Source organism: Papilio xuthus, unplaced genomic scaffold (genome assembly GCF_000836235.2).
Source record: "Papilio xuthus unplaced genomic scaffold, Pxut_1.1 DF828177.1, whole genome shotgun sequence".
Taxonomy (NCBI): domain Eukaryota; kingdom Metazoa; phylum Arthropoda; class Insecta; order Lepidoptera; family Papilionidae; genus Papilio; species Papilio xuthus.
Window position 1 is genome coordinate 5,496,733 of NW_013530472.1, and position 14,199 is coordinate 5,510,931.

Here is a 14,199-nt window from a genome sequence, read left to right on the forward strand (position 1 = left end):
ATCTGTAATCATGCTACTTGAGAGTAAATAATGCAATATCTTTGCCAACTGTTTAATGCAGTGTATTCAAATACGTTTTGTAAACCGAATGTTAAATACCTTTTGCTAATCAAATTATCAGCACTAAAATATTTTAATAAAGAGGTCCTCGTGTAGTACCTTGAGGAACTTATGTTTAATGTTCAGTATACCTAGATTTTAATTATCATCTTTTTGTTTAAGGACAAAAGTTATGTTTTTAGTATTTAGTTTCAATAAGATCTTAGGCTGAGAATATACACAAAATTCACCAAGTTATTTTTTTTTGTGATTACCTTTGTCAAACTTTAGCGAAAAATCTTTTATATTTTACGATTTAAATTAGCTGCAATATTTTGACATTAAGGGACGGTTAATATGAGTTTTGGAATCTAATGACGTAGATTAGTAACTAGACTGAGGATCCTATCTTCCTTGATATTGTTTTTAATTGATGAAGTTGTACCTATTAGTTTAATTTAATGTTTAAATTAACTTCGATAGCGTTGTAAAAACAACAAAAACAGTTCGCTGTTTGTAATGTATGACATAATTACGTACAATATATAAAATTAAGTTTTGTAACGTAAACAAATTAGGTTCAGATAAATGCGGCAAGAGAATAACAAAATGATTAGTTATCATTAAGATCATCATTAGACGCAGTTTGCTTGTTTACTTCATATGGATCAGTTTTAGTGATTCAAAGAATTTTTTATAGCTTTTATATAATATCATTATCGATGATTACTATATATTTTTATTGTAAATAAAACTGTACACTACATTGCAGCCCTCGAACACTGCATTTTATTTTTTACCATCAATTCATTTAATTCAGATTCTTCAAACAAAATGAAAACTAGACCAGATGTCCGCTTCCAAAATTATAATTATTTACGCAAGGAATATAACAAAGAGATAATCTGTTTTAAAATTGCATCCTCCGTGACTCCGAGAGATCATGAAACTGACAGCTTCACAATAATCTACGGGAGAGTTTTGATAAAACTCATTTGACCGTGTCATTGGCAACTGTCGCTGATATTTTGCACATTCGTGGTAATATTATGTTTTTAATCGATTCATGTATATTTTATTATAATAATTATTTACGTACTTCGACCAAGTAATCAAAATAATTTAAGAATCGAATATTACTTTCAGTGTGTTCTTTTATGTTTTTAAGAACAAAACAATGTTATAATCTGTAAGTCGCGTGCCGGCTACCTGGCCTGTTATAATCTGCATCATAAAGTGACGTTTGCGCAGCGGCCGCGGCTATTGCCCGCCATAAATGCACCCGCATTTCACTCAGATGGTAAGCTACTTTATTTTAGTGAATTATCAAGAAATCTAGGTTTAATCCTCATTAACTAAAGTTACAAATCTTGTTTCTAAAAGTTACAACATCATTTAAGTTATCATTAAAATGGAGAGAAAACAATAACAATCATATTTCAGTAGTAATAGCATTTGCAATCCATTAAATCCTCCTACAAGCTTGGAGCGTAATTTTAGTTTTTTTTTTTATTAGCACGCTGAATAAGAGCGACGAGGAAATCTATCCTTGTGGTTTGCTTTACGGGAAGCCTGTATAATAAACACAGTCAGTCAGTTTGAAATGCATGTATAAATAATATGATTGTTTAATACTAATAAAGCTATTCAATAGTAAAATGGCGGCCAACTGTTCAGCATTACCTGTTTAATCCTGGCTACGTAATTAGGACATAATCCTGGCGATCTCGGCAATAAACACTAAAGTCCTGTTCAAAGATAACTTTATTGCTTCCGCCTGACGTAAGCTTGCTGTAAAGCCTGCATTTTCAGAGAAATAGTATTTACATAAAATAAATAATATTAATAATTATTTTTGTTACTAATCTAGATAAAAATAAAAATTACATTTATACCTACACGATTTTTGTATCAATCTATGGTTGAAAGCCACTCAAATTATAATCGTAGAACTTGAATTGGCATCAGAATTATTTTTAAAACGTCTTAATTCCTTAACAGATCCAAGTTAATTTACATAATACTTAAAATATACAAATCATAGCTAAATGCTGTGAGCTTTCAATATGGTTTGCGAAAGAAGTCGTGCAAACTGTAATACAAGCTCCCTGCATGTCTCCAGGGATTAAGATAAAAGCAGTTGCTCTGTTTGTTCGTTTGCAAAAACTCACGAACACCCACAGTCAAGTAACGGTAATATAACAATATACATCGCCTTATTGTTTTATACGAAAGTGTTGGACGACATCCAAGTTCTTAAAACTTTAAATCGTTTTAGCAAATATTTGCTTTAGCTATCATCCGCGAGGGATCTGCATTTCCCAGGGTTTTTTCAAGATCAATGCCTCACATGTGCAAGTCTAAAGGATTATTGGACTGTTTAAATAAATACGAAGTTAATAATAAGTTACAGTTAAATAAGGTGATAAAGATTTTTATTAAAAACAAGTTAACTCGAATCAGAGAATCTTTTCTTTTCGGCTTTACCTATTTAAAAATTACAGGTATTACAACTAATATATAATCCATCCTTCAAATGTCGACCATAAATCAGATTCTTGCTTCTCAACATACTTTATTGCTACCCTGATAAGACTATTATTCTGATTAAAATATTAATTTCAATATTTAAATTGTAAAAACAAGCAGCTTTTAAAATATAAATTAATACACACCTACTATATATATTTTATACAAATTTATATTATAAACCTTTGCTAGCTTTTGTGTAGGGGTAGTAAATAGAGGGTTCACAATTACACAAGCCCGGGTTAGGGCTGCACCCTACGCCGCGACGCGCCCCGCGTTGCATCGCGTTGGGTAAGGACTTTTGATTGGGTTGTATTTATCGATCCATTGAAGGCAACGCCTCTAGTGATGTGATTCATCTCTGTGATTATGTGATCTAAGCGACGAAATAAAAACATATTAAGGAAAAATAACTGATGGAGAGAGTTGTTTTTTACCTCGAGTTTTCACTTATATTATAAGATACGGTTACTTTTTTAATTAGAAGGATGTCCATATTGTATTTTAATGTTACGGTAAAGTTAAATGTAGGTTCCTATAAAGTGCATTTCATTTTAAAAGTGAAAAATCTTGTTCTTTTACTGGGATGATAAAATATTTAATAAAATGGTCACATCTCTTGCACACGGGAACATCCCTTTTGTGATAATCATACAGGGCGGTGCATGTTAGTACTGAAAGGGCGCTACCCCTATGTACTCAGACAATCCTTTCGCAACCCTCTAGCTATTAATATTCACGTCTCGCGATGTTCATCTTTACTTCTGGTCTTTATAAACCTAAACTACAAATATTATGCCCAGTACACATAAAACTAAAGACAAAATATTCTAACGTTCCCCAAAAATGGCTACAATTTTATTTATCGTCATAACATTACAATGCACGTAAGTAAACGATTAAATTATAAACTTTAATTTAAATTATAAGGTTCAAGATTTTGGAATACAAATTCCTTCACAGTTACACTTTCTTAAGGTTATTAGACAATCAGAGCCTGGAAATTGGGTCTAAAGCTTGATTAGAAATTAGGATAGTTACAAAAACACACAATCTCAAGCTTGCATATTAAGAACGCGTGCCTTTTATTATATGTAGATGAAAACATCTGGTGAACAAGTTTATCTCCCGATCTTTCTCCCTAGTCCTGTGCAAGCGCACGCGACTGCCCGGCTGAAACTATATATTTATATAGATAATCCTTTATCGTAAAGTGTCAGTTTTTCGTATGATCTGAAGATAGTTGTCAGTGACGCTCGTCATATCTATGTATTATATGTTAAACGATCTCTCAGATAATAAACTGAAGTAGTAAATAATTTTCAATTTGAACACGGTCCTACTTAGTTTCTTACGAAGGCTTTTAGATGTATGTATCTGTAATGATATGAACCAAACGTAATCAGTGATATTCTATACATATATATATATCTATCAATTATGTATTTATCTTTCGTTCTGAAAATAAATCCTATGTATTAAAACATAATCCTCCAATTCTTAGTTAATTATGTATTATTTTGTTGTTGTTGCGGCGTGTAATCACTGTCATTAGAGAGACAACAGAGTTGCGAAACTGTTAATTGATCTGTTTATTTACATATCTTTTGATTTATTTATGTACTTATCATCCTAAATAAATACGATATCTTAAAATAACTGTTGCAGCATTATATTTTTCTTTTAGTGTCGCACTGTATATGTTACAAATATTACTTTGATATAAGCTTCCATTATCCATTTCGTGCTGGATGTCAACATAACTAAATGTAAATTTACCTTCTTTTTTAGCAATGCTCGGGGATTTTTAAATAAAATATCAGTCGTTTTTGTGTTAAAAGAATACGTAATATATTTCTATTAAATACTTTATATAATCTTTTATTTACAATGTTAGGAACTTTTCCGTGCATTTTATCAATTATATTTACAACAATAAATCAAAATTAACGTAAAAATATTTTCAAACATGTTGAAAATCATACATACAGTATACAAAGCACATTGCACACAACAGTCATTACTCTCAAGGTGTTTTAAGTTATATACACAGGCACTGGTGGCAGCCCTAACACGTGCACCGCTGCCGGCAGCTCGCGCAGACTCGCTCATCGAGGCGCATTCGCAGATCCGCTAGCTTCTTCTTGAGGAAGGTGACCTGGAAGGCAAGGCGCACCTCCCTCAGCTTGCGACGGTCGCGGCTCTGCTTGGCGGCGTGGTTGTTGCGCTCGCGCTGGCGCCTGTAGGAGTCGTCCGCCGCGGCGCTGCCCTGCACTGCGCGCCGCATGCGCGGGTTGTTACCCAGCAGACTGCCGCCGTTCTTCTCCGCCATCGCCCGCAGCGCGTCTCTCTCGAACGCCTGGTACTCCACGTCGTCGGAGAGAGACTCCGCCTCGTAGGCGTCGAAGGATTCTGAAGGCGATGATGACTTGCGACAGGAGTTGGGCGACCAGGCATCGTGCACCGACTCCGGCGATATCTGCGCTGTGGGCACGCAGGGCGGCTCGTGGTAGCTCACGTAATACTGTGGTATCGGCAGCCTGTCGTGCGGGGATATCGCCTGCCGAGGAAAATAACCGGGTACGGTGCCGAATCCCATGGGTTCAGGTTCGGGAGAGGCTCGCTCCTTCTTCACGGTCGCTCGGCTGAGATCGAGGGCATGTTCCGCGTACGGTGTCCACAGCGCCATGGTGCCTGGGCAGAGGTTCGTCTGTGTCGTCAACTATGTGATGAGTGCGCGCAAGGCTGTGCCGGCGCCGGGGGTTGCGGTGGGCGGGGCCTGCGCGCCGGGGAGGGGATAAATGAAGGGTTGCGGACCGCTACCTGTGGTGCAGCTTAACGGGACACTCAGCTTCCCGGAAAATATTTGCGTCGCCCTCCCCCTCATAAATAGTGCAAGATGTTTTTGTACCGTTCGAGAAAAAAAAGTGCAAGGCATTGTGAATTCATAATTTTATCACATTTTTCAGATATTGCAAATTAATTAGCTGATTTTCTTTAAGAATTTTAATTTAACCATAATTCATCATCCTACATTCTGTTCCCAGAGAAAGAACGATGGAGCCAATGTTTGATGATTTTTCAATATTTGTTTTTCACATAAAAATTTCCCCATAGTATAAGTATATTGGTGCACAGAAGTAATGTAAAAATTGCTTGTAGCTGAAATTCGTATGCTACGATGGATGTGTGGTGTGACAAGGAAGGATAAAGTTAAAAATGTGTATATTAGAGGAAGTTTTAAAGTTGCGCCAGTGATCGAGAAATTGAGGAGTAAAAGATTAGCGTGGTTTGGACATGTTATGAGAAGGAATGATGATGATATAAGCAAAAAAGTAATGAGATTGAATGTGGATGGCTACAAAGGTAGAGGAAGACCAAAAAAGTATGGAATGACTGTGTGAAAGAGGATATGCGTAAGAAGGGGGTAGACTCGGATATGACGGCTGATAGAGATGTATGGAGGAGTAGTACATGCTGTGCCGACCCTCGATAGGGATAAGGGCAGGTTGATGATGAAGTAATGTAAAAATAATCCATTTCCTTTACATCACCAAGGATCCAAGTGAGCGACCAGTCGCGGTGCAACTAAATACAGAGACAAAAAGTGAACCACAGTTGATATTAAATACCGTTTAATCTTTCCTAATCGTGTTATTGTATCGCACACGAAGCAATTATAATAGTTAGAGTATTTGTCTTAAGTAACAAACTTCAAACGTCTTTGTTTTTGGGTACAGAATATAGTTTTTGCCCTTTCTATGATTTAAATATTGCTAATTTCTAAGTAGATTAACTTTTTGCGCCTTTTTCTTTTTTGAGAGTTTTCGAATAATTCAAAAGAAGACAGTTAGGTATATATAGTAACTAAGCTTATCTTTGACTAACCGTGGATTTCCGACACCAAAATCCCCGTTTAAAATATAATGGTTTCTCTGTTCTGTCAAAGATAATGACAGGATGATGTGTTTTATACAGGTTGATCTCTGAAACCGACGCAAAGCGAAATCGGATTCTCGATCTAGCAATTAGTAAAAATATTGATAGCAAATTTGGCAATAAACTAAGAATAATGTAAGAAACTAAATTGTCTCTTTTAATTTTTTCTAGAACAAGTTAAATTCCCGTGTGAAATCACCGATAAAGAAATATCTGAGGTATCGATGTCCATTGAGGCTCAATAGAGAGATTATGCTCTGTACAGACACGTCACAAAACACTCGATGTGTCTCCTCTATGGCCTTTCTGATGCACCCTTTAATATGACCGGACAATAAACCAGACCACCGTGCTAAATGAATTCATACAAGATGGCGGCCGCTGCCGGAAGCGAGGACACAATGCGCGGGATAAAGTCCCAGTGACAGTTGCTTCCTATGACGCTTCACTTGCGTTTGTCAAAAGTTTGGACATCTAATTATATTATCTATGGTCAGTTGCGTGTTTGGAAATCGTAGCACAAAAAATCATCGACAAAATGACATAATAATTTCAATCCTTTTCATTTTAAACTATGGTATTAATCTATAGCTTCATATGTCGAAAGAAATTACTACCTCGGGGATTGACATAATTCTTGTCATCGGACTCGGAATTACTGATTCTTGCATATGCGTAGAGAACGTAATCAAATCTATCTTGAATGCATGAAAAAGATGGTGGGCAGTAAAGTACGGCTTACTCACCTACAGTTGTAATCTTTGTTAGATCCATATTTTGATATTACTTTGTCAATAATTTTCAAATTCTTACTCAAATATTTAACAACAAATACTACAATACATTTTTCATCTTTAGAGTATTGTGTGGGAAGCGGTGATACACATTTCATCAGGAAACGCAAAAAAAACGTTTACAGTACTCCATTGAAATCATAAAATAGATATCAAATGCAAGTATTATTGCGGGACAGTTATATCCATCGATCTTGTACGTCCACAATACAAAACGGTCCCACCGCAGAGAGAAGGGTTGCAACAATGCATTGCAACGGCCGCGCCGCCCCGCGCCGTGCCGCGCCGCGCGTTGGCGGGAACGCATGACGCGACACGCCATGTTTGCGATACCGTTTGTCATTTATTTCTTTCAAAATACTGTTTGTTTATTTACTTTTTGTTTAAATAAAGGAAAATGTTAAATGGTAGAAGAATTTTATAGTGTCACATTTCTTTCATTAAAGAGACATAAGCGCAAAAATTTTATCAGAAAAATTTTTTTTTTCGTTCTCTGCAATATTTTAGTCAAAAACCCCGTTCCATTTTTGTCAAAAGAACCTTTAAATGTGACAATTACTTCTAAAATAGCTCAAAACATAATTGTCTAAAAATTGTAGCCGTGAAAATTAAAGCTCTTGCAAATTATACAATTTGCATAGAGCATTGTATTCGTCCGGTTGTAAATTGTCTGACAAAGGGTTGGGCCGTTTGCATAGACAATGCCTGAACGATTTTGTTATAATTAAATAGCACTTTCTCCTGCCACAATGCCTTTTATTTCGGACACTTTTGCAAAGAAATCATTGTGAGTTTTCGCACACGCGCCATTTTGTACTGAGTTCTCTTATATGGACCATACCGGTGTACGTATTACTTTTGCGTTGTTTTCTTTATGACCCCTTTTTCCCCGCGTCACGCGTCACATCTGCCACGCTGAGTGTTGCCAGCGCCACCTCGCGGGACACGTGACAATGTTATTGCAGCAGAAGTTCTCATGAAATATTGTTTATACAATAAATATTCATCAGATAACATATTATTTATTAAATAAAACGTACAATAAGAAGTAACCTGACCATCTCTTTATTGTAGAATTCAATAGAATCTTTCTACTAACTTCTAACAACTTGAGAACTTAGAAATGAATTTATTAATCACAAAATCTTATTTCATGATAATATAAAAGTAAGTTGAACATTTGAAAAGGTTTATTACACATTAAGAAACCGCTATCTGTTCTTTGTGTTATTGAAAATCTAAGTAAATATATACTTACTTCTACCCTGTTATAAATCATGAACATATAACCTTCTATATATTATTTGTGTAACAAACAAGAGTCAATCTGTGATTGGTTGCGCAACCGAACTCATTCATACGAGTACTATGAGAAGGGCGGGAGTTGCGCAAACGCATCACACCTCACTTGCAGTCAGCCAATGAGAATCATTTGTTATGTAAAATTAACACAATGTTCACGAATAAATCAGGAAAGCATTGTAGCATTTTATTTAGGGCGCAATAAAACAATATCTTACAATTCAGTGTCGTAAAAACGTTGCAATTTTTCCTTTGAGACAAAGTCGTTTAGGAATACAAACAGCGGACATCATGAACTAAACGTTTCTGCTCAATCACATAAACTACTGGTTCTATCTCAGTTGTCAAGTTTCATGCGCCGATTCTTGTCACTATAATAACATTTTAATTACTATAAAACTCATGTTTAAGAAAGTAATACGTAAGTATGAAGGCAAGAAATAAATCTGAGACAACATGCTACGTTCTCCCATTAAAATAAAGGCACAATAAAAGCTGGCAAAATTTGATTTTTCCTATCTATATTTGCATTATCCATCTAGCCCGTATTGCGAGAAAAGGGGTTAAAATTAATCTCGGAATAAAGATAGATGTAAGATAAATATCTTCTATCTATTGATAGTACAAAACTCAACAATAAATCGGGATGGCTAGCGGAGGAGCTCGTGCACACGCACTGGACAATGGCCGAAGCTAAAGGATTAAAATCCTTCGCATAAATCCTTGACGCCTTCCAATGATGCTTTTGTCATAATTCTTAACATTTAATAAAGATATGCCTTTTGAATATTTATCCTCGCTATAAATAGCTTAGTGAAGGTACAGCGCAGACCAGTTATGTGAATAACAATATTTTTCTTTCACATTCAATAAATTTCTAGCAACTGCAGCCTTTCATTTCATATTTCGGTCTCATGTTGATTAAAGATAGTCTAGTCTAGTCAGGCGCGTTATGACAGAGAATAAGTTTACTTTTAACTCATTCCAATAGAACTTAAATCATGAATTTGGTAAATTTTTATACTAAATCACATTTTAAAGATCTAACATGTTTTCTATTTTATTTTAACAACGGCCCCAATGTACTAGAATAATTGGCCAGTATTCTGATATATTGCTATTAAAATTCCGCATTTCTACAAATATCTATAAGTTTTAAAATACGTAGGAACTGTACTACATCCACTTTAGCAGATTCATAATTCGGTGTGGTCTCAAGTTAAAAGTCCCGCCGACGATTGCGTCGTTACATAAAAAAATTGTCTCTAAAGCCATTTGTAATTGTAAAGTAAGGGATTCGACATTGACGCAACGCACGCTCGATCGAACACAAAATAAAAAAGTACCGCCAAAGCACAGCGGCGGATTATCTGTCTCCTGCATAATCTGTGGCATTGTCTGAAGGGCCACCAGAGTACAACGTGACAGGCGCCGGAGGGCAACTGTGCAAGAAAAATAATTAAATATTTTTGCAACCAGTCACGTAACCTTCTGATTTAGAAATTTAATACAGTTTGTATGACGTAGGTTACCTGAAAGTTTTCCAGGATAATAACCTTAAAATACTAATAACTCGTTGAAACTACCGTAAAATGTTACATCCATCTAATTCTCTTTGGGAAAATAGAAATAACAGCCTTTTTTCAGATTTAAAACATTATTTAAATTCATCATTTTCTTTATGGGTTGATAACCGTCGCCCGCGACTCCGTTCGCGCGGAATTAAAAAGATATCTTAATAAGTAGCCTATGTGTTCTTCCAGACTATGTTCTACATCAGTGTAAAATTTCACCACGATCCATTGAACTGTTCAGCAGATACAAAAATCCATCCAGACATTCGCATTTATAATGTTGGTAATTTCCGTTATATTTTTAATTGAAGAACTACTACCGCCATCTCCTGTTAGGTAGACGAAACACATTTTTACAATTTACAATGTTTTGACTATCGTACGATAGGTGGCGCTTATCTGTTTATTTTTATAAATTTATTTTAATTCTAGATGATGAGCGTAAAATTTTATTATATTCATTTAAAATTAATATTACTTTTCACTATTTTTTTATTATATTTCATTATTTAATAATTATTGGACTTTTGAATTGTAATTTTTATCTGTAATCGGCCATTTTGGATTTTGATAATTTGACTGCTCTTCGAAATAAAAATAATTGTTATGTTTTTATTCTACCTGCAATCTTCAAATCAAAATTAATAGGCGAACACGTCATTCGTACCGGCCTTCCGCCGCAGCCGCCGACGCCCGTAGTGTTGTTGCCACAAAAACTGGTCAAGTTACCGTCTCCCGATCAGCTGTCACGTACCTTTGACGTGTTGAATACAAACAGATCTCATTTCGTCGATCTGATATGCCGTTGCCGCGATGAACGGCACGTTTTCCGAGCAGCTGGGGGGTGTGGCTGGAGTTTTCGAGCAATGGGGCACGTGCGAGAGAACCGTGGTTGCGTGTGCTCTGGCGCGGCGCGTGCCCTGGCCGGGCCTCAAGCTCGTACAGCGCGCCGTGGAGGCCGCACTGCAGCAGCATGTGGAGGACGACCGCCTGGAGCGAGATGCCAACGACGAGACCCTACTGGCAAACTTGTTGGCGCCCAGGAATGACGATGATGAAGATGAGGGTAAGATAAAATCAAACATTCAATCGTAATTGCCATGAATAAATAGAGTCAACTTCCATTAAGCTTTGTGACAATTAGTTTTGTGGTATTAGATTGTTGCAAACTTTAGTATGTATTCTAATATAATACATTAAAATGATGATGTGCACTTTTATTTATTACAATAAAATTGTATGACGAGTAATCCTGCATTTTTATACCATGGTGAGTGTTATTTCACCAAATGAATTCACATACTAACAATGAAAAGCCAATAAATTGACATCAAATGTATTTATTTTACTTTTAGTTTATATGAAGGATGCAATGTATTTTGTGCAATATAAATAACACTCATAAGTTGTTGTTATGATATTTCGGTCCCCCTTTCCTTTAATTAAAAAAAATCTTAAATAATTGTAAGTAAAGCTCAGCTCATTGATGTTACTGTAACCTAGACCTGATGTTAATAGTATACAACAGTACAAACTTGACCTCTAAGATAAACTGAGGGTCACCTCGCACATTGCACTTAACTAGGATGTTACAATGTAAGTCATCTCTAAAACTGTTACACACTATTCATTGTGATGTACTTCAAAGTACTAGTTATGTCTTTATTTATTAGAAAGTAGCATTTGCCTGTGCGGAATTTAAAAAAAACTTAGTAGCCTATGTGATCTTCCAGACTATGTTCTGTATGTATGCCAAATGTCATTGTGATCCGTTCTGCCGTTCAGGAGATACCTTCAACAACAAACATCCATCCATCAAAACATTAAGATTTATAATATTATTAAGATAGCAATGGGAATGAAATATTCAATCTGTTACTAGTCAAAAAAATGAATGGAAAATAGCAAGTTTCTTTCCAGAGTTCTGTAATTTTGACTTAGTCATCTTGTATAACATTCCTTCTCATCTCTTTGCTCCAACCTGCACAATAATGGCCAGCAACACGGTGATAATTGTGAATGATTAGAAACTGAGTTTATTGCAATCCATGTGTTTGCATTTGCATTGCAGGTGCGGAGAGATTGCGGCAGCTGCTGAGCCTGCTGCCACTGCTGCGCAGCGACAACGAGCGCGGCAAGGCGGTGTACGTGGGTGCGGTGCCCGGCCTCGTGCAGCGCTGCGTGGACGCGCCGCGCCCCGCCCCGCACCCCGCCCCGCACGCCGCGCCCGACCTCTGCCGCCAGCTCATCTCCTACCTCCTCGTGCATCCCGCGCTCACGCAGCTCGAGCAGAGGTCGGATACATTCTCCTTCTCTACTTCATTCCTCTTATTTAGAGATTCTTGAACTGTCCATAGTCACATTTGTGACAACGTCACGTAGCTCACTACAAGCTATACAAAGAGAAAACAAATGAATTAAAAATAACTTGAAAACGTTTCAGAACACTGACCCAGTGGCTACGCTACTTAGAAAATCACATATCGGGCAACAGAAACACGGAGTCCATCTGGCAGCAGCGGATAGACCCGTGCCTGTTGCCCGACACCAACATCTGGGGCGGCAACAACGGCTTCAGAAGAACCATAGGCAAAAACGTCGAGTTCCGAGGCATCCTCGACTCGGCGGAGCAGTCGTACACGGATCTCCTGCAGGAGTCCTTCTCCAAGAACGGGCGAGACGTGGACATCAGCCTAGACGGCGAGATGGCCAACTTCGAGGTGGCGATAGGACAGCCCAAGTCGCAGCGCTCCAACAGCCTCACGCCGCCGTCGACCAACTTCATGCAGATGTCCTCCTCGGCGGAGAACCTGAGCGACGAGCCGTTCGTGCAGAAGCCGCGGAGCTTCTCGCTGTCGAGCGAGCACAGCCTCAGCCAGCTGCGGCCCATCGCCGGCCTCTTCGCCACCACCGGCAGCGAGACGCGACTCGACGACCTGCGCTGCAACAACTTCTCCGAGCACCCCGGCATGTCCACCGTCGCCGCCTGGCTCAAGTCCCTGCGCCTGCACAAGTACATCTGGCTCTTCACCAACGTCACCTACGACCAGATGATGGCCATGGACGAGAAGTACCTCGAGAAGCTCGGTACGTTTCCTTTCACCGGAACTCCTTCCGTTCCGGATAAATGTAACCGATATGAATGTGATCAGGTGTGACGAAGGGCGCGCGGCACAAGATTCTGGTGTCCATCAAGAAGCTGTCGGAGCGCGGCGCGGTGCTGGAGGCGGTGCGGGCCGAGCTGGCGGCGGGCGCGGCGGGGGCGGTGCCGCGCGCGCTCGACCGCCTGCGCGCGCTGCTGCTCAGCCCCATGCCGCCGGACTCCGACCTGCCCCCGGCCATCGTCGCCGCCCTGGACCTCGGTAACAGCCTCCTGCTAACTCCTAGGGTTCCCCTTACAATTTTCATAGCACAACCCGATACATTAAATCTATATTACGATGAACTTGCAGCGTCCAAGAGTCTGAGCGGGTGCACCGGGCCCGCGCTGGAGCCCGAGCCCGACCACGTCGACCCCATGTCGCTGCATTGCTGGCTCGTCGAGAAGGTACCTCGCACCGCAAAAATAATATTTATCGTAATATGACGGCCACGACTCGCGCACTCCCTCCTAGTAGACAATTATGCCTTTCGCGGAGTTACGTCGCTTTTAAATTGTTTGAGTTTCGAAGTCGACATTATGATGATGGAACCGTGCCCCCCAGGCGCTGCACCACGAGGCGTTCCGGCGCGGCGAGCTGCAGGAAGCGCTGCGCCGGCTGCGGCACCGTCTGCCGCCCACACAGTTCTTCCACCACGTCGGCGAGCTGCCGCTCCTCGCGCACAGGCACAAGCCCAGGTACACCTCCACACCACCACATCACCTGATACTTGTCAGACCAAACATTACTTGTAAGACAAAACTCTTTATGTAATTGTTTTCACCAGATGGCGGTCGAGCGCGGCGTGCCCCCGCCCGGGGGGCCGGCGCTTCGTGCCCCCGCCCCCGCGCGGCAAGTCGCACTCCTACCCGCCCTTCCCCG

The 14,199-nt window shown here is 39.2% G+C and overlaps 2 protein-coding genes across 2 annotated transcripts in view; one reads left to right on the forward strand and one right to left on the reverse strand.

Annotated features, from left to right (window-relative positions):
• Positions 1–4,636: 4,636 nt before the first annotated feature.
• On the reverse strand, positions 4,637–5,285 carry LOC106113608 (protein giant-like). Its single transcript, XM_013306442.1, has one exon. It carries the CDS (start codon positions 5,255–5,257, stop codon positions 4,637–4,639), a length of 621 nt encoding a protein of 206 aa, XP_013161896.1. The 5' UTR covers positions 5,258–5,285.
• A 5,456-nt stretch (positions 5,286–10,741) lies between these two features.
• Positions 10,742–14,199, forward strand: part of smg (sterile alpha motif domain containing protein 4 smaug) — a 4,306-nt gene continuing 848 nt past the window's right edge. Inside the window, exons 1-7 of the mRNA XM_013306927.1 lie at positions 10,742–11,243; positions 12,249–12,471; positions 12,621–13,264; positions 13,330–13,539; positions 13,630–13,724; positions 13,882–14,015; positions 14,105–14,199. The exon at positions 14,105–14,199 is cut by the window's right edge and continues 3 nt beyond it. Coding sequence (XP_013162381.1) covers positions 10,991–11,243; positions 12,249–12,471; positions 12,621–13,264; positions 13,330–13,539; positions 13,630–13,724; positions 13,882–14,015; positions 14,105–14,199 — 1,654 coding nt within the window. The 5' untranslated portion in view covers positions 10,742–10,990. The remainder of the gene's footprint in view (positions 11,244–12,248; positions 12,472–12,620; positions 13,265–13,329; positions 13,540–13,629; positions 13,725–13,881; positions 14,016–14,104) is intronic.